General features: G+C 45.3%; 1 protein-coding gene across 1 annotated transcript in view; it reads right to left on the reverse strand.

Annotated features, from left to right (window-relative positions):
• Positions 1-2630: 2630 nt before the first annotated feature.
• The window catches only part of C21H4orf51 (chromosome 21 C4orf51 homolog), a 34403-nt gene continuing 21615 nt past the window's right edge, over positions 2631-15418 (reverse strand). The window contains exons 3-6 of the mRNA XM_057753334.1: positions 9301-9362; positions 6137-6203; positions 5135-5208; positions 2631-2741 (exon numbers count right to left, since the gene is read on the reverse strand). Of these exons, the coding sequence (XP_057609317.1) occupies positions 2631-2741; positions 5135-5208; positions 6137-6203; positions 9301-9362 (314 nt within the window). The remainder of the gene's footprint in view (positions 2742-5134; positions 5209-6136; positions 6204-9300; positions 9363-15418) is intronic.

Here is a 15418-nt window from a genome sequence, read left to right on the forward strand (position 1 = left end):
TCCATTCCGTGAGGCTTGTACGAGTGGGAAGCTCATTTATGTCAGAGTTCTCATTCAAACTGTGACAGCATTCTCTGGAGCGAGAAACACGGGAAGGAAGATAGGCCAGTTGGTTCTACTCAGGCAAGGTGATGAAGAGAGCCTGGCAGACCCGTCACCCAATTTCAGGCCCCTCCCACCACCCTGCTGGGAGACCCCTTCTCCTTGCTCTCTGAGCCTGTCTCTTAGTAACAGAAAAGAAATGTACACCTCACTCCGTTACTGTGCTCATTTGAAAGGAATTCTCAGAATGTGTGGATGTCTGCCGGGTGTCTCCCTGAGTGTTTATGAACAGCCCACCCCTCGAGGTAGTTATTCTTGGCTATGTTAGGAATGGCACCCAGAATCCCCTTCATCCTCCATAAGTTTTTCCCCTCTTTGCTCCCTGGAGCGCCTTAGCCCCTCCTCCACCCAAGGCTCTCCAGCAGTCCTGAGACCTAACACTCCCAAGCCTTGTCTCTACCACTATGCTTACTAATTTCGTTGTCATTTTAAAGCCTAGAAATTATTCATCTCCTAAAGACACCAGTGCCCTTGGCTCAGTCCTGCTAAGCCTGACTCTTCCTGAGGGAGAGGGTGGCATTTTGCCTAGGATGTGTTCTCCAAACCTCAGGGTAGCCCTGGCCCCATCGTGCGGATCTGGCCTCTCAGGGGAAAGTTGAAGCTCTTTTGGCTCTAGCCTGGGTAGCCTGGGAAGCCTTGTTCCGCAATGGTTTTACAAAGTGACTCACAGGCTGCCTTGACCACCCTATCTGGGGAAGCCAGGGCTGCCATGTATGGTCTTTGCTCGGTGCCACCCATCTCTCCGTGTCACTCCGCGTTCTGCGCCAGGACAGCCTGAGTCACACAGCTCAGCACATTCCTTAGGCGTTGGATCGTCTTTCCTTGTTATTACTTTGCCTTTGTTTTACGCAGCACCTGGTTTCATTTTAAAATCCCAAATAAAATCACCCGGCTAGGGTGGGGGTGGGAAGAGAACAGAAGGAAAGCAAGGAAAACAAGAGAGGGAGAGCCCTGGGCTGGTGGTGGGGACGGAGGAAAGGGATGAGGCCCCACTTAGTGGGAAGTTCAGGGGAGGAACAGGACAAATTAATCCCTTTTGACCAGAGTCCTTTTAGCCTGAAAGTACCTGGCGGCCAGGACTCCTCCCACCCCTTCCTAACGTTAGGCCGCAGAACTGTCAGTATTTTCCTCACAGGTCATGTGATCCTTCCAAGGTCCTCCATTTTCCAGTCTCCTCAATAAACTGACTAATCTTTAATGACCCGAAGGAACTTTCCAGATACAGCGCACTATGATTCTGTAAATCGGGTCTGCCTCCTTTATCTTGTACTATAAACCCTGACTCGTTGTGTGAGGCAGTATTTTTCCATAAGCTAACATCTTTTTTTTCTGTTCTGTTTTTCCTATGTGGGTAGGGGCAGTGAGGGACAGGCGTAGAAGGCAGACTCAGTCCTACCAATGTGGCTGGTCACACTGAGTTTCTGTGCCCAGGTTATTTCTGTAAACTCGTCTGTAAAGCTGTTGACATTGATTTTTAGAATCGAAACAGAATTCTAACAAACTCTGGCTTGCATGCGGCAAAAAACGGAACACTGGGTCAGTGAAAAAGCCTTGCCATGGATAAGTGTATTTCTAGGGGTGGCAACGTGCAGTCACTAGGGCATGGTTCTCGGGTGCCAGCCTGGGCACCTACCCAGAGGGCCCCTCGCTCTGCACGTGCAGGGCAGACTGGGGGTTGGGGGCGGGGCGCTCCTGAGCCGCCCCGGCAGCATTTTCAATGCAGGGTTCTGGCGAGCTTAATGGAAACCACATGAAGGGTTCCCGGGAAGCAGACCAGATGGCTCCCAGCGAATGTATTTAACCCAACCTGGGGCTAAAGGAAAAATAATAATGATGATGATGGCTGGGTCGTGTGGGGCGCGGCTAAGGGTTAGGGTGCGACTTTGGGTTTTCTGTGCAACAGGCGCCCTGAGTTGGGGGACAGACTGGATCAGGAGCGCAGAAGCGCCGGCTGTCAGTGGGGGGGGTCTGTTTCTCGGCCTTGCTCCTTGGGCGCCTTGTGCTGCGCAGCGACCTCAGGTCCCAGTGGGGACTTCGCAGGGGAGAGGGAGGCGCAGGCCTGCGGGCGGAGCCAAAGGCGGAGCGGGCAGCTGAGTCAGTTTTCCTTGTCTGGAGGGAAACCTGGCCTTCTCTTCTGACTGATGGCTCTGGAAACAGAGAAGTCTTTTCTCAGATGTAGAGGACAGACGGGGTGGCTCTGGGGCCCACCATGGTGGCGGTCACACCATCATTTGCGAGGTTCTTGCAGCAGAATGTGAGTCTGGCATTTACTTTAAAGAAACATTTAATTGCAATTATGACACCCCCCTTCTTATCAGCGCGCGCGCGCACACACACACACACACAAACACACGTACGTACACACACAAAAAAAAAAAAAAAAAAAGAACGAGGGATGAAACCCAGAGACGTTTCTAAAAGGTCTTCCCTAGGTGCACACCCAACCAAACCAAGACCTCCTCAGACCTCCTGTCTTAAATGTTTAAGGCAGAAACTAGGACCCCGGGTCCGTGGCTTCGTTCTTCAAGTCAGTTGAGTATCAGTGATGAGCCTGCACTGTAATCGGAGGAATATCGATCCATCTGTGAGTCCTCAGAGGAGCCAATCTCGCTTTCGTAATCCCATTGTTGCCGCTGAAGCTGGAGGGGAAAAAATGGTCCGATTGTCAACACTTGCTCATCCGCAAAGGTCACAGTTCCCACAAAATTGGGAAATAAATTGCCTCTTTCAAACCAGACATCATTCACGAGCACGCGGGCATCACTTCTGCATTTTCTAAAAAAAAAAAAAAAAAAAAAAAAAAAAAAAAAAAAAAAAAAAAAAAAACCACCACCAAAAACCCTTTCTGTTCAACAGTTTAGAAAGGCGAGAACTCTTAGGATCACTAAGGACCTGACTAGATCTGTCTCCCCACCCCACCCCACCTTTCCCCACTTCCTTTAGTCAGACAACCTTGGGTGTGAACTCTTTGTATTTCAGTCCTACATAATAACTTCTTCAAGTTAAGTCCCAAGAATATAAATCATTCGAGGACGGTTACCAAAGGCACTAGCCATCAAGAAATGTTTAAAAGTGAGGGTGTTGGTGGCCTGGCAGCTGGACTGGCACTTCTTCCCTCAAAACATCAGTACCTGTTGAAAACCATTTTATGGGTGCCAGAGGGATGGCTCAGCGGTTAAGAGCCTGACTGCTCCTCCAGAGGACCCTGGTTCTAGTCCCAGCACCCACCTGATGGCTCACATCCATCTGACGTGGAGATCTCTGGGGACATCAGGCACACACATAGTCCACGCCAACCATTCACACACACAAAGAAAATAATTAAAATTGAGATGTATTACTTTACTCATAAAAGTCATGGTGGATTTCTGGTCAGGATTCTAGAGTCAACATCTGTTAGATAAGTCCCCCATATTTGATGCATGTGACAGGGAGAGAAAGAAAGATGGAGGGATGGAGAGAGACAGGGAAGGGCCAGAGAGAGAGAAAGAATGCTTTTGGACTGTTAGTGCATCACAAAAACATATGAAGATGTATTTGGGGAGTGGCCAGGGAAATAATCTGTCAGAGGAGAAGTATCCTTCAGCACAGCTGGGACACTGACCGGCGCTGGAATTGCCTGGCCTCAGAGCAACTCTGTGCAGCAAGAGGGAGTTATTTAATAGTAGTTAATCATCCCCTCAGACAGCTCCCAGGAGGAAGCTAAGAGTTATACGCTTTCAAGAAATCATCTTCCCTTCCCAGAAGTGAGCCCCAGTCGGCCAGAGACGCAGACCCTTGACTGAAAGCACAAGGAACTTTCAATGGAGCCATAGCTCCTGGCGGTCCCACCGATCTCCCCAACGGCGTTGCCTCCCAGTGCTTACGCATTCCCTAGATCTCCAGCAAAAGCTTCATTCTTGAAGGCCACCAAGAGAACAGGCTTAGCTGTGGGAGCCAAGGTGAGCTAAATTTGTCCTGTTAGCTAAATTTGCCAGCTTCCCTTGGTGCCCCAGACCAGCCTTCTCAAATTGACCCGTGTGTATAATTGGTATTCCTGTGCAACTTGAATAACGTTTTAAAAATTTTAGTGGTCAAGTTATTCTTTCTCCCTAACACACATAGTTAGCATACCAAACTCATGACATCAGAAATATAACTACTTAGCATGAAGCTGAGTTGTTTAAATTCAACTTAAAGGAAGGTTATAATAAAAATTGTGGGATAGCTAGTATTATTGTTTTATTTTATAATAAATGAAGTCAGAGGGCACATAGAAAAAAAAACTTTTTCTTTGCTTTTTAACCTATTCTTCAGGAATCCCTGCCAGAGAATTGTGTATATGAATGTGAGCATGTGTGTGTGTTCATACATGTTTATATCTGTGTTTGTGTGTCCATGTGTTAATGTGTGTATGTTTCTGTGTACACATGCCTGTGTGTATGTGGCATGTATGTTTGTGTGTGTGCGTATGCATGTTCATGTGTGTGCGTGTACATATGTATGTGACATTTGTATGTATATGTCTCTGTGTGTGCATGTTCGTGTGTATGTTATTTGTGTGTGTGTTTGTGTGCCTCTGTGTGTGTAATGTGTGTGAATATGCATGCAAGTGCTTGCAGACACCAGAAAACAACTTCAGTGCTCGATTCTCAGATGGAGGCCATGTCAAGGAGAGCAGGGACAACAGATCCTGCGGCACAGGGCAGACAGGTGAGAATGGTGAGACGGGGACACTCAGCACCCACGGAGGTCCCCGGCAAGGCAGATCACCTGCAAATTTAATGCATCTGTCACAAGAAGCAGAGTCCTCCAGCTCTCAGAGATGGGAATTGCATCCCCAGACCCTCTCTGAAGCCTGTTTCCTGAACAAGCGACAGGTCTGCACAGGACACTCGTGGAGGCCTCTCTTGGAACAGCCCACCTTTCAGCGGAGCATAAAGGAAGGCTGTTTTCTCACCAACGCTAGGCACGCCCACACCTCCACCCCTGCACTCTGCAGACACACCCAGGGCCCAGGGCCCAGAGCAGAATGACAAGGTGCAGTTCTTACTTGTTTCAGGAGGTTTTTCCCTCTAGTCCTGTAATTCATGAGGAGCTCAAAGCCTGGCTTTGGCGGCTTCATACCTAGAGTGAAGACACATATAATACCTAAGTGCTTTAGGTCAAGCAAAGTCTACTGGGAATAAGGAGGGAAGCTGACTGGCCTCTTGTTTCCCCTGCTGAGGGCTGAACACAGTCTTGCCCACACTAAGCAAATCACTGAGTTACTTAGCCGCCTTTCTGCTGCTTTCTTTCTGGTTTGAGCAGTGGTGTTGTTTCTTTTATTCTTTTGAGGCAGGGTTTCATGTCGCCGCTCCTGTCTTCATCCTCCTGCCTCAGCCTCCTGAGTGCTAGGGTTATAGTTATTAGCCATCGTGCTATGTCTCTTCCCCACCCCCCCAGACAGGTTCTTACTTCTGTGACTGGCCTGGACCTCATTACACAGACCTGGCTAGCCTTGGGCTCACAGAACGGGGCCTGCTTCTGCCTCCTGAGTGCTGAGGCTAAAGGTGAGTCCTCCACTCAGGCTCTTTATACTTTTCAGTTTGAGACAGCATCTCACTAAGCTCCCCAGCCACTCCTCAAATTAACAATCCTCCTGCCTCGGCCTCCTGAAAAACTAGGGTTACATGCTATGTTCCAAGGCTTGAAATTCGCTGACATTCTGAAGCACTTTCTAAATCAGAAGTCCCAGACCCTCACTAGCACCTCCCCAGCCTCAGCAGCAGCTCCCCACAATGCTTGTTCTCAGAGCGGCTGAAAGAGAAATGTCTGCTGGATGTGTCCCCTCCCCTGTCGTAGCTAATCCTACTTTCTTCGCTGTTAAGTCTCATAAAACCAAGTGGCCAGGTAGGTCAGTGGGGCGGAGGCGGAAGTGCGGAGAGCTTTATTGAACGGTCTCTGATCCTGGAAGTCATGAAAACAGCCAAGGTCACAGTCAAAACATAGACAACAGTGGGTAGGAATGGCAGCTTACTGGGTACAGGGTGGGGCACGGGGTTGGGGGAGGAACACTTACATAAAGTTCTGTAATCTGGGAGACTTAAACAAGGAGCTTCAGAACCCCAAATCTGGTGTGCCTGGAGAACAAAGAGTTGGGAATTAATACCAACCAAGGCAGACATGGAGGTACATACCTGAGATCCCAACACTAGGAAGGCAGAGACAGGGAGATACTGAGATTGATGCCAGCCTAGGCTACATGGTAAGACTATGTCTCCAAACCCCACACAACAAACAACAGAGCCCAGACTGGTTGAGAAGATGATTCTGTGGGTGGAGAGCTCTGAGCTCAGCCCCACGACACCCACAGTAAAACTGTAAAAAACAAAAACCAGAGAGGTGCTGGCTAACTATAGCACTGGCAATGGGGCAGAGGGAGGGTTGGGAGGTGAACAGACAGGCCACCATAGAGCATTAGCCAGCCAGTCTAGCCAATTAGTGAGCTCCAAATTTGGTGAGCAGCAATAAAGTGGAGAACAATAAAGATGCCCAATGTCAATCTCTGGCCTCTACATACACATATACCATACACACATATGCACCTGCACACACACATATACCATACACACATATGCACCTGCACATACACATATACCACACACACATATGCACCTGCACACACACATATACCATACACACATATGCACCTGCACACACACATATACCATACACACATATGCACCTGCACACACACATATACCATACACACATATGCACCTGCACATACATATATAGCACACACACATATGCACCTGCACATACACATATACCACACACACGTATGCACCTACACATACATACATGTGTACATATACACACATGCACACAACTGCAACAAACCAATTTCACAATAATAAACATCTAACAAAAGCCCTCTCAGTTGTTTTCCCACCCCTATTCAAATGGCATTTTGGTACTACTATCAAAATCCATTATAACCAGTAAGATGAAAAGACAAAACTGGATGAGGTACTTATAAGTGAGGCTGGGCAAAATTGTCCAGTCCTAACACACAAACAGTTTATAAAAATCAATAAAAGAAAACTCAGCTGTCTCAACAGAAGCATGGGCGAAGGAAATACATACTTCATTATTCATAAATTCCATGTTTGTGTTTTCACCTGTTTGCTAAGGTCTATGTGTAATCCTGAGGTTAATGCCGCACTTTTGGGGTCACTGAGAAGCATGCCTAGAGTGGGAAAGACTGGAATCCCATCATGTATGTCCGTGCCGAGGTCAAGCGCGGCAGGCAGCCTTGGCTGCACCCTCCGAGGTAATTAAGTGTTTTCTCGCGGCCACTTTAGAACTCCGTTTTCTGCTTCTCTGTGTTTCTCCACTGGGGACTCTGCTGTTTAAAACGGTCCCGACCATCACACTGAAGTACGGGTGTGGGGTCCATGAGCAAAGAGGCTGCGGTGCACCTGCCTCTCGGGGAAAGAACTTCTCTAAGAAAGCTCCACGTGAGTACCATTGGCTCAAGTTCCATGCTAATACATTGGCATACATTAAAAAGTCTTTGAACAGAAAACATACGTATAAAAATTAGTGTGTTGAATTTTTTATTTTCAAGTGTTTTATAATAAAGTTTATTTTAAAAAATACATTAAAACAGAGTTATGTCGATAAATTGGCAAAAACGTTGTGCCTACAGGTTGGCAGAAGCCAGACTTTCCATCTGCCAGGAGCAATGGTTCTGTCCTTAATGTAGTGTGTGGTTGAGTTTTAGAAGTAATGAGAACCAACTACTGTTAACAGAAACACTTGTGAAATTAGGAAACACGAAGGAAGATACTTAATCTATCCAAGAAAGTTAAAGAAAATGCAACTATCGAATTGGGAAACAGTGGGGTTATAATTATCTTCATCAACCTTTTGAGGAGAAAAACCCCACTCTCACTGTGCAGCCCAGGTTGACCTTGAACTTGTGACCCTCCTGCCATGGGCTCTCTTGCCTGCTGGAATCACAGGCCCCTAGGCTCAGATTAAAGTGGGTGTGAGAATATAGAAAAGTACTGTGGCGCCGGGCGGTGGTGGCGCACGCCTTTAATCCCAGCACTTGGGAGGCAGAGGCAGGCGGATCTCTGTGAGTTCGAGACCAGCCTGATCTACAAGAGCTAGATCCAGGACAGGCTCCAAAACCACAGAGAAACCCTGTCTCGAAAAAAAAAAAAAAAAAAAAAAAAAAAAAAAAAAAAAAAAAGAAAAAAGAAAAGTACTGTGGCTAATACCGGAAGGCAACTTATCTATGAATAAAACAAGTTTACTTTCCAGCCCAAGAATTTCACTCCTGGGAATGCACTAAGATGAATTTATCGTTGCATTAAGGTGTTTATGACAACTTTCCATTTTCCTAACACTGTTTATAATAAATATAACTACAATACCCCTAAATGTCTAGCAAATAGAAACAAGGAAAAAAGAAAAGGATAGAAAAAGAAAAATAATGCTAAATGCTTGCAGACACGGGATATTTTTAAATTGTGATGTATTCTATCAGAGGGATGTATGAGTCCATTAACTATGATAGCAAATGGTTATACTTATTAGCAAGGAAAGGTGTTCATAAAAATATTGATATATAAAAGTAGATTACAGAGGACAAGAACCAGTATGATCTGGTCAACTTATCAGACGCTCGTGTACAAGCAGACATATGATGTATATACACTCATATTGATTTTTGTAAGAACTGTGACTAAAATGTAAATTATTATTATCCCAGAGGAAGAGAAAGAACTTCTCGTGTTTTCTTTCTTTTGAAATGCTGTGACTTGAAGCCAGGGCCTCCTGGGTTGCCAAGGGATTGCTTTGCCAGTGACCTGTACCCAAATCTTGTTTTTCACTGTTGTTTCTTTTTTCTAGTCTTGTTGTTGTTTGGGAGTTTACAGTCAGAGACTTACAAGCTTATGTGTGGTTATTGCCACAGGCAGAAAAGAGACAACATAGGGAATGGGGTAACCACCTCAGCCTGTCAGGTTGTTTACATTGGTAACCTTGGTTACCCATTTATCACCTAATAGGAAGCTACACAATAATACATAGAAATAACTGTTTGATAAATGAATATTCATTTTTAAAACTCATCCCACTTGAGTTTGTTTTTTATGATTAATACACAGGATTCAATCCCTTACATGCACTATTAAGAGATCTTTAGGAAGAGTCGCAACGTACCACTTTGTGCTTGACGTGCAGGGTGGTGTTCTGAGAGGGTCTCGGTACACCAGGGAGTCCTCCTGTGTGCAGATGCAGAAGGAGTCAAGATGAAACTTCTTAGCTCTCAAGTTAGACAACTACTCTCACAATGCACAAGCTACCTTTGTTTCCTGGTAGCCCTCAACCCACAGAGTAGTTACGAGGGAAACAGTGCCTGGCATTTAAATTCGCAGTAAAACCTTCAGGAGCTTTAGGGAGGGACATGCCTGTTCATGTCTGGAATTCTGTGATCATTGCGCTCTTAGAATCCCAGGGAACTGTGGCTGCGGAGAAATCTCAAACTGCACTCTCCCTGACTTTCTGGAATGTTCCGGGGTATCTTACAGCTTCCACACTCCACTCTGACCCACTTTCCCCAATACATCTGAGCGGGTTTTAAGCGAATTCACTGAGTTTTACAACCATTGCCGTAATCCATGTCTTGTTTCCGCAGACTTTGTGGAGAACAGTGAGAGCTCATCTTTGGGAATATGCTTGGCTAGCCAGTTTTCCTTGCATGTTCACACTTGACAAAACAGGGAAACTTGACCTCCACTTTTTAATTAAGGATGCTTACCGTTACCCTAATTTATTAGCCTCCGTCCACCTCCCTGCTTCCTAGATGTAGAGCCACAACCAAATGGGAAGTTTTCATTGATGAGACTATCTCAGTAAGTGCCAACAGATTTTACCTTCAGAAACTGGCTATCTCTGAACACCACACGCACTTAGTTTTAACAGTAGATTGTCGAGAAGGCAAGTGAAGGCTGGAAGGCGCCTGCTGTGGCTGTGTGGGAGACGCTCCAGTTTGGAAGGGGTCTTGGCGGCATCTATCCTAATCATCAAGCCCAGCAATGCAGGTGTCTGTCATGGCAGAACTGCCCGAGATGCTGGTGCTTCCATTTTCACTCAGTAGACTGGCATCCAGCTCTTACCTGTTTCAAGGAAACTTAAGGAACTTTTAAGTTCCTTCAAGTGAAGGCCCAGGAGCACAAAGTGATGGTGGGAGATGGTGACAAAGCAGTGCCTGTCATCCTGGAGTTCTGTGCACCGTGTATGTGTGCATCCAGAGAAGGGGAGCTTACATGGAGCATCAACAATGGACCAACACTTAACCTGAGGGCCACGAAAACCTTTAACGATTCAAGATGGATGCTATCGGGGCATTAAAGTCTGTCTGGAGATTTTTTTCTGAGGACCAGGGCTTTCACGGGGTTTTTCAAAGTGTCTCAAAAGCACCAGGCTTCACTGTCTTAGACAGCTGTCAGCCATTGGGGCAGATTTCTAAGAATTGAGCATTGAGCAGTCTGTGTGTGAGATACACATTATTCTGCGCTTGGTAAAGTTTGGGGGTATGATAACAGGATCATTAGACATGGAAGCATTCTGACCTCTGGAAGACTCTTGCAAACATACATATAAAAATACTTTAATTTACCCCTAAGAGTCCAGCAAAGAGTCACATGCATGTATAAGTGAATAGCAGCCATTCAGGAGGTGAGATGGTTCAATTGGCCATGGTGCTTTCCATAAGCCTGAAGCAAGAGCTGGATTCCAAGACCAACAGAGTACGAGAGAATGAACTCCTGAAAGTGTTCCTCTGACCACAACACTTGCACCGTAGCAATGCTCCTCCCCATAAATAAAATTTTATGAAAAATACATCAGAAATTCTGATAAAGCAAAATGCAAACAGTTATAAAGTCCATGAGCAAATTCTAGAATTGGTTATCATATTCTTTAGCTTCTAAGTTTTGAGTAAAATATTCATTTATCTGCCTTAACAATTACAAGAGAGTTACTGCCATATTTTAAGGTAGCTAACATCAGGAAAATTTAGGAAAGCCATGCATGAACATTCCCAAAATATGTTTGAGCTGTAATGAAAGACAGAACTAAGAACAATGCTTCATTGTTTCCTGTCTTCAGTCATGTAGCTCAGTCCTGTTGGGGGCAGACCCCTGGTCTACTCACATAGCCTACCCAAGTCACTGTTGTGCCCACAGGGGAGTGCCAACCTTACACTCATGGGCAAAAGGAACTGCAGCAACCCCAGCCCGTGTCATCCTCCAACCAGGAGGTGCACACAGTCACAGATGGCATCTTGTGACCTTCCTAACAACAGGCTTGGCTGCCAAGGTTCCCTGTGTCCAGGCTCTGCAGGGAATTTGGAAACTGTAGCCCTTACGCTTGAATATTTTCCGGCAAACACATTTAACTATTTATTCGTCAGTGTCCTAATTTAGACCAGAGAAACTGAAACAGCTAAGCAGAATTCCCACCACCTGGAAGGGAGGCTGATGTTTCTGAGTCAGGAGGCCCATCCTGGGATTCCTTGGGCCCTGCTGGCAAAAGTCTACCATGGCTGTCATCATCAGCATGGTGGGATCTCAATTCCAGGCCAAGAGCATATCCCTGCCCAGATTTATTGGTGGCCAATATTATCTTCTTTTCCCCCCTCTTTCTCTGTAGTTTAAGAGAAATATAGGTTTTTCTCACAACAAAATATGCAAATTAGCCAGAAAGTGACGAATTCCTAGTGTTGGACACCCTCCTGATATGTCAGCTCACACCAGCTCACACTCCAAGTCTACTTGGAAGCCCTGAGGTGAGTTTTCCATTCTGTTTTCTGCCCTGCACACTCTGGGGCAGTGGTGGCTGTCAAGGTCATGGTGCAACAGACCTGAGGGTGAGAACAGTGTTAAGGGAGGGCCCTACATGCTCACTGCCTGTTTCCAGATCTCACAGAACAGCTTGCTTGTTAGTGATGGCAGGCAAACCAGGATGGCCCCAGGAGAAGCAATGCAGGCTCCCCTGCAAGGCTTTGTGGGATCCCCATCTCCCCTCCCAAGACTGTAAATTGTTGTGGGGATGTAGGGATAAGCCCCACCCATTGGGGGCGTGTTCGCCTCGGGCTAATGTTTACTGATAAATCTGCTGGGCATGATCCCAGCAGCCTTTTTTGCTCTGCTTTCCTGTTCTCCGCGGGAACCTGTGGTCCTGTAAGTCTATTTCCTCATTAAAGCTGTATATACCTTTATAATCTGTCTGCATTCATTTACGTTGTTACATTTGTTTGCCCTGCCCCGGCACAGTGCCCCCCCCCCCCCCCCCGCCCCTTTGCGAGCAAGTTAGTTACCGGAGCTCAGGAAGTGCGATTGGGCAAGCATAGCCTGCTAGCTTTCACAGTGCTCTCCCTGCTCGCTTTCCCTTCCCCCACTCCAGGCCATGATACAGTTGCAGAGTACACCTACTGTGGGCCTGCCCCTTCTTTCAGACTTACTTGGGCCAGAGCAGTTAACCGCTCCCTGCCTGCCTTCCAAAACCCCACTGCCTGAATTAACAGAAGCACCTGCGGTTTTGAAGCAAAAGCCACCACAGCGGCAGACAAAGTGACCCCTTCCGCAACCAATCTAACTTCTCAGGCAGTCCAATAATTTTCGTTTTGAGTTAATTGTTTCAGACCGGCTCTGGCTTAGACCACGTGGACTCAGGTGCATTTCTTTCGTCACCACTGGCAGGAAAAAGTCATTACAGGTAAATAATTTTATAAATAAGAAAAATGTCTGAAAACATTACCATTCAAGACTTTAACAGCCTTTTCAATTGTACTATGTGGGAGATTTTACAAGAAGTGTCTGTCAGCCCACAGATATGGATCTTTCTGGGATTCGTAGTTTTCCTTGGTACTAAATGGTTTGATAATAGAAATATGATAAAGTCTTTACGAGATGAGGTTGAACACTTAAAAACAATTGAGAATGACAACAATCTTCTCAAAAATCAGTTTGAAGTTCTCCAGGCAGAGAACAGACCTTTGTTTAACACAACTCGACAAACTGAACAAAATTTAGAAGAGGTACAGGCTGATGTTAAGGAGAAATTCATTACTATGGAAGAGGGAACAGCTGATTTGAGTCGTAAGCTTCAGTCCCTTTCTGTAAGAACTGAAACATTAACGGCTGATATTAAGGAGAAATTCATTACTATGGAAGAGGGAACAGCTGATTTGAGTCGTAAGCTTCAGTCCCTTTCTGTAAGAACTGAAACATTAACGGCTGATGTTAAGGAGAAATTCATTACTATGGAAGAGGGAACAGCTGATTTGAGTCGTAAGCTTCAGTCCCTTTCAGTAGGAACTGAAACATTAACTGAGAGAATCAAAACTGCTGAATGTGACAATCGGATTTTGTCTAAAGCTTATGACAGATTGGCGGAAAGATTGTCAATACAAGAAGGCACGGTTTATGCTATAAAAATTATGTCCAAAGATGAGATGTTAACTCTAATGGACAAACTTCATACTTTAGAATCCTCAATGAAGGCTTTGGAACATAATTCTGGACAGGAGATTCAGACATTGCAGAAGGCAATGGTGAATAGAATTGAAAAGATTGAGGAATTTCTAAATTCTGATGAAGAAGAACAAAGGGTAGAAAGGCAAATTTTAACTACATCTGTGGGTAAATCTCTCTGGGACAATTCCCACAAAGCTCTACCTACAGTTCTACCTGCCTTTCCAGTAATAACAACAGAGAAAGTGATTGGTTCCAGAAACCCTAGGGTCATCAAGGAAGATACATGGGAATCTGTCCGTATGAAGGATCTCAAAGAAATTAAACAGGTTGTAATGACTTTTGGGTTGCATGCCTCTTTTGTTAAAGAGATACTAAGATCTTGGGCCACGACAAGCAAAGTAACTCTCTCTGACTGGTTACAGCTGAGCTCTGCTGTACTTGAGAGTGGACAGCAATTGAAATGGAAATGCTCATTCAGGCAAGAGGCTAGACTTTTAGAACAGCAGGAAAGAGCAAAGGGAATTGAGATTTCCCTAGATCAAATTCTAGGAGAGGGGCTCTTTTCCGACCCTCAGGAACAAGCTAATTTGGATGAAAACACACTCTCCATGTGTACTACAGCAGACTTAAGGGCTTGGGACAGGGTGCAAGACCCAGGACAGAGAATGGAATCATTTGTCAGAGTTAAACAGGGTCAGAGAGAACCCTTTAGTGACTTTTTACAAAGACTAACTAAAGCTGTACAAATAGGGATATCTGACCCAGAAGCAAGACGTATAATGATCGAGTCTTTGGCTTATGAAAATGCAAATGTGGAATGCAAAAGGATTTTGGGACCTTGAAAGCTCAGATCAGCACCATTGGAAGAATGGGTCTTGCATACACTGAATGTTGATACATTTGACTATGGCACTGAAGCATGGGTAGAAGAAGCAATTTCCATGGTAAAAGGAGACATCAGAATACCAAATGTTTTAATTGTGGCAAAATGGATCATATGAAAAGGAATTGGAGACAACAGATTTTCAAAAATAATAATAATGCATCTTCTAGAAATAACAGAAATAGAAGGACTCAGACTTCAGGTTTATGTAGAAGATGTGGAAAAGGCAGACACTGGACGAATGAATGCAGGTCTACAAGAGATAGACAAGGCAACCTGATACAGACGGGAAACGTGAGAGGGGGGGCCTCACAGGCCCCCATGGCAAACATGGTTCAGTCATTTCCAGTTACTGCAGAAAACGTGCCTCATCAGGACAATTAGGACTCCCCATGCCTACTGTTACAAGCAATAATGATCAGAAAGATGAGTTCCGTGTGTTTTGACAAACTTCTATAAATGATCAAAGACCAAAACTAAGAGTGTGTGTAAATGGCATTTTTATTACCGGTCTGCTGGACACAGGTGCGGATGTAAGTATCATTACCCCAGAATCTTGGCATCCGTATTGGCCTCTTCAGAATGTAAATGTTCAGCTCCTGGGAATTGGAACCCTATCTTGAGTAAGGCAGAGCATGAGATGGGTTGAATGTATAGGACCAGACGGACAAATAGGAAAATTAAGGCCATATGTAGCCAATATTGCAATGAATTTATGGGGTCGTGACCTATTACAACAATGGAATACCCAAATTAACATTCCTGCTACTTCTAGAGCCTATATTTCTGAGAATAATATTAAAAGATATTACAAACGGAGAAAACCAGCCATTCGGGCTGTACAAGAACAAGCAATTGATGTCCCTTCAGAGATACCAACAGCCTTGCCTCTAAAATGGTTGACTGAGAAACCAAT

This window comes from Chionomys nivalis, chromosome 21 (genome assembly GCF_950005125.1).
Source record: "Chionomys nivalis chromosome 21, mChiNiv1.1, whole genome shotgun sequence".
Lineage (NCBI taxonomy): Eukaryota > Metazoa > Chordata > Mammalia > Rodentia > Cricetidae > Chionomys > Chionomys nivalis.